Genomic DNA, 10,134 nt, shown 5'->3' with positions numbered 1-10,134 from the left:
TAGTCCTATATAATAAAAGTCTAATATACAAATCTACCGAACAGTGGAACAACCAGCAGACCAACTGGTCGCTATGATGTACACTGACCACCAGGGGGAGACGCTTAATGCAGGAGCTGCCTCCAGCCTGCAGGCCATACCAGCAGCAGCAGGGGTGCGGGGAGCAGGAGGAGGGGAGCGGTGAGCGGCTAGCGCCAGGCCAGCCAAGGTGGGTGCCAGCAGCGGCCCCCTGATTGGCCCGCCCGTCACCCAAAGATCAGCCCTGATTGCCAGCCAGGCCTAGGGACCCTACCATGTGCACGAATTTCGTGCACTGGGCCTCTAGTTTTCTATCAAAATGATGCATCCTGTACAAGAAGCATATCAAACTCACGGCCGGCGGGCCACATGTGGCCCACAATGAATATTTTTGCAGCCCCACCAATATAATGGTATATAAAAAACATTTCAAAAATTTTGTAACTTAATTTTTACAATATCCTGTTATACATAATCTTACCTAATAATAAACATGTAAATTGACTGTACCTTCGCTATGCTAACCAGCCGATCAGGAGAGTATGCAAATTAACCTAAAAAAGATGGCGGCTAATTCGCATACATAGGCTCCAAGTGGTGGAGCGAAGCCTGACGGCCCCTGGGCTGGCGGAGCAGCGAAAGCCTCACGGCCACGGGGCTAGCTCCAACTGGAGCCCAGCCAGAGCGAAGGCCTGGGTGCCAGGTGCCGGAGGAAAACCGGTGCTAGCAGCCAGGGGAAAGGAAGGCCTACTGCATGAATCTCTTCGTGCAACAGGCCTCTAGTTATAATAATGAACTATAACGTTCGCTAATGACTGATTACTATAATCGTGTTGTATTCATTTCCCTTACGCGCCTTACGCGCAGGGGCACCATTTCTTTCCACTAATACTAGCAGGGAATATTTAAGAAAAAAATATTAATTTTTATTAAAATGTTCTATTATTTTATGTTAATGATTACTCATTTATTTCAGCTCTTTGTAGTCAGCATGTCTCTATTGAAATAAACCTACATTTCTATGAAAATTAAAGCTTTTGTTTTTTTGCGGCCCACATAAACTTAACCCTTGTTTATTTGGCCCGTTAGCCTTTGAGTTTGACACGCTTGCTGTACAATAATTTTGCTATGCCCACTCTCTTTGCTGTATAACCCCTAATGACTAAAAACTAAGTGTGCTAGAAGACTATACAACAGCTCAAACATCTGTCAGATGTTTAAGACTGACATATATATATCCTAAATGAAATGTTTCAATTAATATTTTATATATTAAGCTTACCTTGAAAAGCCAAGGTGTAAGAATTCTCAATGGAGGTATCAAAATTGGTGGAGAAGGGGAGGTCAGGTTATCAGTCGAAATGCCGAGGTTATCTCTAATCTGTAATTTTCAAATAAAATGCAATAAACCAATGAAAGGTGTTCTTTCTTCTAATTTGTTTTACCTTAAACTTGAGATCAAGTCCAGTATCTATCACTAACTGCATATTTAATCATGGTTAAGTGACTTCATCATGGTAAGCACCAGTATATAATAAGGGAGGGAAAAGGATGGTGTGGTTATGTTATTTAAGGCTTCTGCTTCTTAATACTTTAGTTTACTTTCCTTCTCTTATATCTTTTCTTTTTTACCTTAGCTAAATTCTGCCAAAGTTCACAGAGGTAATCAAAAACTTGAGCATGTATTTCAGGATCCATAATAGCATTGACATCTCCCAAAATGCCTAGCATTCTCCGCCACATTACAGTAGCAACATCAGCATGCCATCCTGTAAGAGTACCCCCTGCCATCACACTACAACATTCAGATGGAAATTCACTGATTTCTATAGAAAAAAATAATACACAAGTATTAGTAATTTTTCTGGAGAATTGATCATAAAAACACAAAAGAGATGAATTAACTATCTTAAATATCTATAAAAGTAAATAAATGTCAATATGCATTAGTGTTATTTTTTTCTTGATAAGGTAAAAATATTACCAGTTCATAATTCCTTATTATGGCAATAATTACTTATTCTGTAGTGCTTCTATCTAGCTTTACATAAGGAGGAAATGATGAAGATACCAGATAAAGAAATTTATGTTTGATATAAAGATCATATTTACAACTACATTCTCTATCTAATAACTATTTCAGATTATATCATCAAATTAACATAAAATCTCAGGCTACGGGCAGATCTTGTAGGAAATCTTTATAAGCCAGTTTTTTTTAGTTAAAACTTCTAAAGAAATACATTTCACAATTATATCAGACCTACCATTAAAAGGATATCACAATGACATTGAAAAATACACATTTTTACTAAAATTTAAACATAGTCTAAAATTTCCATATTTATATTCTTATTAATATTGGAAAGATTATATGTAAAAAATGTTACCTTGGATCTAGTCATTTCTATCACAAATTATGTGATATATAAGTTATTTAATAACCTCCCTAAGGCTATGCTTCTTCATTTGTTAAATAGATGGTATAGCTGACTATCATTATAGGCCTCCTCCAGCTTTAAAAAAAAAATCTATTACTCTTTAAAAAAAGTTTTATTAAAGTTATTGGGGTGACATTGGTTAATAAATTATACAGGTTTCAGGTGTATGACACATTAATAAACTCTTTCTATTCAATGTATATAATAAAAAAGGGAAAGTCACTTGTCAGTAAAAATGAGTAAAAAATTTTCCTGCTTGATAAAAATCTCAATAATTTATGTTTGTTAGCATATGTACATCCTTTACTCTTAGTGTTTACCTTTTTTTTCTTTGCTTATAAGGTATACAATAACTGATTGTATTATTAAAAAGCCACTGAATAGTTTTTCACAATAATAAAAAACGGGCTCTGGTATAAACTCACTAAACTAACAGAAAGCGTGCAGTTTTTACTATCTCTGTTAACATTTCCCCTCTCTACAGACCCTTCATAATATAGTGATAAGTCAACTTGGTCTCTAATTATCCTTCTCAAACTAAACAAAATTTTAAATGATTACAAAGCAAGCAACAATTTGCTTTTATTTTTTAATCCTCACCCAAGACTATTTTCTAAAAACTGATTTGAAAGAGAGAAGAAATAGAGAAAAATATTGATGTGACAGAAAAACTTCAATCTGTTGCCTCCATCCTCCCATATGTGCCCCAACTGAGGATCAAACCCACAACCTTTTTTGGTGTACAGGATGATGCTCCAACCGAGTCATCTGGCCAGGGCACAATGTATGATTCTTTAAATCCTAGATTGGGCTAACGGTGGCATAAGGTTGCTATAAAGGATATTATTGGGACAACTGAGGAAATTTAACTAAGAACTAAAACTGCAGGGACATATCAACATTAAATAGCTTGAATGTGGCCATTATATTGTGGGCATGCAGGAAATTAATGTATACTTATTCTTAGGACATTCTCGCTGAAGTGTTGAGGTGTGTAGAGTCTGTTATTTCTAATTCACTCTTAAATGACTCAGCAAAAAAAATAAAATTTAAAAAAAGGGATGGTGGGATTTTTTGTGTGACTGTGTGGGTATACACAAAGGGATAAAGTGGCAAATATTAACAACTGGTGAATTTAAAGGATTTATTTTACTAGTCTTGCAATTTTCTAAAAGTTTAAAACTTATTCCAAATGCCAGGAAGAAAACTGAAAACAAAAAATTGTAGGCCAAAGGAGGAAAGAAAAGGTTAGAAACAACGCACAACCAGAAATAGGGCTATGTAATTCCAAGTTAATTGCATGCTAAGAGAATGAGTACCTTAAAAAAAAAAGGGCGGGGGGGCAGAAGTTATATGGCTTAAAATTTCTTCCTTTGGTCAGAGAACAAATCTGCTGCATTATCAACGAAACTGGTATTCTGTATTATTTATTGTAAATATCTCAACAACTATGTCCCTGACCAAAGTTTTTAGCATACGTATTCGAAAAATGACTTATCCTGATGCTTATTACATCAAGTAGGACTTAGCAAAAATAACTTATTTGTTTTTAAATTTATAGTTTCTAAGGTTTCCTACTTACTTTTTAACTTTTACTTAAAAATAAAATACTTCATTTGGATTGCCTACTTTTTAATTAAATTTAGTTGATATACTTGAAGAATCAAGTTCAATGAAAAATTATTGATCTGATCAATTGTTTTTGCTGAAAGCCTGATTAGCAAATGATAATTCTATTTTCTCCTGTGAGTCAGCAGGTTCTTCAGATACAACATTAAGAATAATGATGCCAAATTATGTCTTTCCTGTTTTAGAAAATGAATGGCACTATATCAATGATAATTTAACACACAAAATTAATGTAATCACTAATGCTAGAACTGTAATCAACTATAAAATCACAAATAACAAAAATCAGAATATAAATATTATTCTTTAAGAGTAAGAAAAAATGTTATAGTAACAAATTTCCAAGATTAGAAAACCCCAATGACAGAATAACACATAATAAATATGTATATAATACATAATCAAATTTAAGATGCCTTATTTTAAGATCTCTTAACACTAATGCCCTGAAAGGAGAAATGGCAAATATCTAATTTCCAAATATTGCCTAGGTCATCTGGCGTCTGAAGAACAGAGTGGTGAAGTTTCTCATCAAGCTGCAGATCTTTCTGTTCCATATGTTCTATATTCAATGTAGAAGGAGAAGGTGTTTGTGACCTGGATCCCAGAGCTGAATGAACTGGAGAAGCACTTTCTGAACCTGTAGATATAATTTCATAAAATTAGCATAAAGAAGATATTCAATACCCTCTAAGATGTAATGCTTAAGCCGCAATAAAATAGAAATTTAAAATATTAAGATAAAAAAGGTTATAAATTAGCCAAAGAGGTAAAATTAAAATATTATACAAGACTTTGTATCTAGTGGTCTCATCTTATGTCTACCATGGAACTAGTAAGGAATCAGAATTGGACATACCAGCTAATAGAAGCCATCAATGAAGGCAAGAATATCTACTCCCATTCCTGGTCCAGCTATAGAGACTCTGGTACCCAGTGCTATTCAATTTCATTTACGTCAATCTTGGGGCAATTAGATTTATTTTATGATTATTTCTTCATATATTTTTTTATTGATTTCAGAGAGGAAGGGAAAGGGGGAAAGAGAAAAACCAATGATGAGAGAGAATCATTGAACGGCTGCCTCCTGCATGGCCCTTACTGGGGATTGATCCTGCAACCCGGGCATGTGCCCTGACCGGGAATCGAACCCTGACCTCCTGATTCATAGGTGGACACTCAACCACTGAGTTGCTGATCAGGCTCTTGGGGCAACTGAAGAAGAACTTGCTCCTTAGGCTATATATACCACTATGGTTGCTAGCCTGAATTACAGTGGTCCCTGGTGGTCCTAGTCTTTAGTCTCCCTCTAAACCCTACCCCTTCTTCCTAATCTGTTCTCCATAAGGCAAAAAAAACCACCCCAAAAAACAAAAAAAAAGCAAGAAACAAACAAAAAAAACCCCAACCCAATATAAAAAACCCTAAAAACGAATCCAATCATGCCATTCTCTTATTTAAAATCCTTCTATGGCTCTTTAGGGGACTCAGCATAAGCCCAAACTTCTTAGTGTGGTTTTCCAGTCTTTCTGCAACTTTCCTACCATTCTACGCTCCCTCTAATACAGCGATTTTCAACCTTTTACATCTCATGGCACACATTAGTTAATAACTAAAATTCCGTGGCACACCAAAAAAATATTTTTTGCTGATCTGACAAAAAAAAAGGTATAATTTTAATTGATTCACACTGAACAGCTATTGCTGTGTTGGCTGTTGTGATTTTTTAAAAATTTGACAATCTAAGGGAAAAGAGGTAGGTCAGTGCCCCTGACTACAAAGTCAGCTACTGCATGTTTTAAAAATTCTTGCGGCACACTGGTTGAAAATTGCTGCTCGAGTTCTTTTAAGTTCTAGCCATAGAAAGTAAACTGGTATTTATCAGAATGCATCACACTCTGGCCTTTTTCACATGTTTTCCTTTACATGGAGCCCTAACTCTCTTCTTTTAGGCCTGGTTGACTTCCATTTATTTTTCAAGTCTCAGCTTAAACACTACTTTCTAAGAAGTCTAATCCTGACTTGACTGACCAGTGTGAATAAGGATTCTCTGCTATAATGCCTTATATCTCCCCATTATATCACTTATCACAATGACTTGAAACTGCCTGTTTAGTTTTAAATATTCTTCAGTAGCACATATACTCTGTAAGAATAGGGACTGTATCTATGTTATATACTATAGTATTGCCAGTGTCTACTACAGTGTCTGGCACATAGCAGGCATTCTTCTTTATTTTTTTCATTCTACTTATTTTAAATTATATATAATGCAAATTAATATCATATTGAATAACTGGTGGAGGATGTAGTGGAGTACTGCGAGTACCAAGCAAGCAGATAAAATATTAGGTCTTTTCATTTTATTTTTAAGCTTCTTTCTAGCAGAGGCCCTAGCCTGGTAACTCAGTTGGTTAGAGAGTCATCCTGATACACCAGGTTGCTGGTTCATCCCTGGTCAGCAATCAAACACTGAATGCATTACTAAGTAAAACAACAAACTGATGTTGTTTTCTCTCCCTTTCAAAAAATCAATAAAAAAAGCTTTCTAGGAGAGAAATATCAATATTCTGTACTCAATAATCATTAAACTCTCCGATTGTTACCCCTTTCCATACAATAAAGCAAAAAGCACATAAATGAAATACATGTGTATTATTTTATTTCCACAAATGTGTCATTTCATATTATTTATATAACTAGAGGCCCGGTGCACAAAAATTTGTGCACTCGGGGGGGAAGAGGGGGTCCCTCAGCCCAGCCTGTGCCCTCTCGCAGTCTGGGACCCCTAAGGAGATAACGCCCTGCTGGCTTAGGCCTGCTCCCGGGTGGCAGAGGGCAGGCCCAATCCCAAGGTGCAGCCCCTGGTCGGGCGCAGAGCAGGGCTGACTGGGGAGTTGGGGCACCGCCCCCTGTCATGCACAGAGCAGGGCAGATCGGGAGGTTGCAATGCCACCCTCAGTCATGCTCAGGGTAGGACCGATTGGGGGGTTGGGACACCGCCCCCAGTCACACTCAAGGCAGGGTCGATGGGGAGGTAGCGGCACCACCCCGTCACGCACAGAGCAGGGCCAATCAGGGGGTTGGGGCGCCGCACCCTGTCACACACAGAGCCGCAGGGTGTTCAGGGGATTTGAGCGCTGCCCCCTGTGACGCTGATCCCGGTGCTGGGAGGCATATTACCCTTTTACTATATAGGATAGAGGCCTGGTGCCTGGGTGGGGCTGGCTGGTTTGCCCTGAAGGGTGTCCTGGATCAGGATGCGGGTCCGGCTTGGGTGCCTGGCCAGCCTGGATGAGGTGGTGATGGCTGTTTGCAGCTCGTCACACCCCCTTCAGGGTGGGGGTCCCCATTGGGGTGCCTGGCCAGTCTGGGTGAGGGGCTGAGGGCTGTTTTCAGGCTGGCGGTGACTGAAGCTCCCAAGTGCTCCTTTTTTTCTTTTTCTTTTTTTATTCTGAGCCAGCTTTAGCTCTGGCTCCAAATCTGAGGCCTCAGCTGCTGAAAGCAGGTATCTGGTTTATTTAGGTTCTGTAATCAAAACACTATATCAACTCCAGCTCTGAGATCCCGGCTTGCTGAAAGCAGGTTTCTGGGGTTTTGTTTAGCTTCTATATTTGTTAAAATGTTTTACACTGCAAGCTCAGAGGCCGGCAAGGCAGGCAGAACGTTGGATTCCTCCGTCACTGAAGGAAGCAAGCCTCATGTTAGTTTCAAGCTGCCTGGCTGCCGGCCGCCATCTTGGCTGTCAGATAATTTGCATATCGCCCTGATTAGCCAATGGGAAGGGTAGCGGACGTACACTAATTACCATGTTTCTCTTTTATTAGATAGGATTTTTAAATATAACACAGTAAGTCCCTTAAAAATTACATATGGAGGTATGAATGCCTTATTTAATGATAATCATATGGATTAATCTAGGTTAAATTACGATACATAGTACGTGCTAAGTTTCCTGTCCTTCACTTGGAATTTGGTGTAAATTAATATGATACAAAATCATGTTAAAGGGCAGCTACAGAAACTTAAGGACACTATACCTTCATATAAACACGAACTGCTGAGGGCACAATGAAAAAAATCTCCTTAACATTTATCAAAAAATTTAAGTATGTGACAAAAATAATCATTAGCTTCGCAGTCAAAAGCAAAAGAGATTTTTTTGCTTTGTTATAAATATGTACAGTATATCCTAGGTATGACATTAAATATTATTTACATTTTTTTATCCTTAACCAAAGATATTTTTAAATTGATTTTTAGAGAGAGAGAGAGAGAGAAACTTTGTTGTAAGAGAGAAACATCGAACAGTTGCCTCCTATAGCCACCCAGATTGGGGAATGAACCCACAACCTAGGTATGTGCTCTGACTGATAATCGAACCTGGTTCAACCAACCAAGCCATCTGGTCAGGACTAAAATATTAATTTTTTAAAAATAAAGATACTGCTATAAATATAGGCATGCCCACAAAAGAAGCTATTTATGTTTTTTTTTATGGCCTATATGAGATTTTATTTTGTAGTTCAAAAAAAGTTATAGGAAAACAGAAGGGTATTTCAGGACTACTAACATTCTTTGATAGAATACAGCTATTCTTAAAGTTAACAGTGTGATAACACATGCAAATTTCACCTTCAGAAAATACTGTGTTGAATTGTTTGTATATTGAGTATATGAAATTGTATTCTTCGCTGAATTTTATGTCTCCTAAACAAATTAATCCAAGAACTGGGTTAGTTTTTGAGACAAACACCCCTGGCACTATTAATAACGGCCCCATTAAGATCAGAATACCTAATAAAACCTCCTAGTAGAGTCCTAGAAGCAGTCACTATGTATAGCAAACATGCGTTACATAAATATTAAAAATTCTTAGAAATTGAATTAGCCCGAAATCATTGTGAGGCAAAGGCCTAAAATAAGTTATCTATTCATATCAAGTTTTATTTTCAGAGCTTTGTGTGAAACTTTATTTTTGGTAACTAAAAAGAAATAAGAAAGAAAAAGTGGGATTATACTTCTTTTACATATTATAGTCTTTTGAAGATACAATAGTCTGATAAATAGCTTAAAGAAAACTAGAATATGGCTTATATGGTAAACATCTCTAGTTCACTCATCAGAGCAAGATGTTTAGAAAGTTTTCTTACCTTCAAAAAAGTAACTCGCCTCCAGATTAAGACAGAGGCACATATGGTGGGATTCTGAGTCACAAGCTGGGATGGTTATCAGGAGATCTCTAAACTACTGAGCAAACTTCTCAGGCATTTTATTATTTCTACTTTGAAATTCCAATCTTTTCAAGGTTCAATAATCTCTCTACACTGTCCAAAAATTTAGTTTTGATAATATTAAAATGTGTGTCACAGTAAAATCTAAAATCTTACTTTTTTACACACATTTTAAGTGTATAATTATATAAAATTGGCAACGGTATGTAGTCCTGTATTCAACACAATAAAAATATATAACAGATCATCACCATTAAAAGCTTTCTTATGCCTATTTCCAGTTGATCCCCTTCCCTAACCAACTTATTACTGATCTGCTTTGTCATTACAGTTTTGTATTTTCTAGAATTTCCTATAGATGGGAATAATAAAATATGGTATGTGGGCTTTTGTATTTGACATCTCTCATTTAGCATGTTTTTGAGAGTTATGGTTTACATATATTAACATTTAATTCCTTTTTCTTGAGTACAATTCCACTGAATATTCAATGAATACATAACATGAAAAGTTGCTGAATATAATTATTTACTGTATAAACATAGAATATTAGTATATCCTATTTAATAAAAGAGAAACATGGTAATTAGCGTACGTCCACTACCCTTCCCATTGGCTAATCAGCGAGATATGCAAATTAACTGCCAGCCAAAATGGCAGCTGGCAGCCAGGCAGCTTGAAGCTAACATGAGGTTTGCTTGCTTCAGTGACGGAGGAAACCAACGTTCCCCCCCTGCCTTGTTGGCCTCTGAGCCTGCAGTTTGAAACATTGTTACAAATATAGAAGCTAAACAAAACCCCAGAAACCTACT

The 10,134-nt window shown here is 36.9% G+C and overlaps 1 protein-coding gene across 1 annotated transcript in view; it reads right to left on the bottom strand.

Annotated features, from left to right (window-relative positions):
* Positions 1–10,134, bottom strand: part of RALGAPA1 (Ral GTPase activating protein catalytic alpha subunit 1) — a gene marked incomplete at its 5' end in the record, with an annotated part of 288,956 nt that overhangs the window by 144,979 nt on the left and 133,843 nt on the right. The window contains 3 exons of the mRNA XM_015561310.1: positions 1,301–1,399; positions 1,651–1,844; positions 4,576–4,728. Coding sequence (XP_015416796.1) covers positions 1,301–1,399; positions 1,651–1,844; positions 4,576–4,728 — 446 coding nt within the window. The remainder of the gene's footprint in view (positions 1–1,300; positions 1,400–1,650; positions 1,845–4,575; positions 4,729–10,134) is intronic.

The sequence above is a fragment of the Myotis davidii genome, unplaced genomic scaffold (assembly GCF_000327345.1).
Source record: "Myotis davidii unplaced genomic scaffold, ASM32734v1 scaffold176, whole genome shotgun sequence".
NCBI lineage: Eukaryota > Metazoa > Chordata > Mammalia > Chiroptera > Vespertilionidae > Myotis > Myotis davidii.
This window is presented reverse-complemented; position numbering and strand designations above follow the sequence as displayed.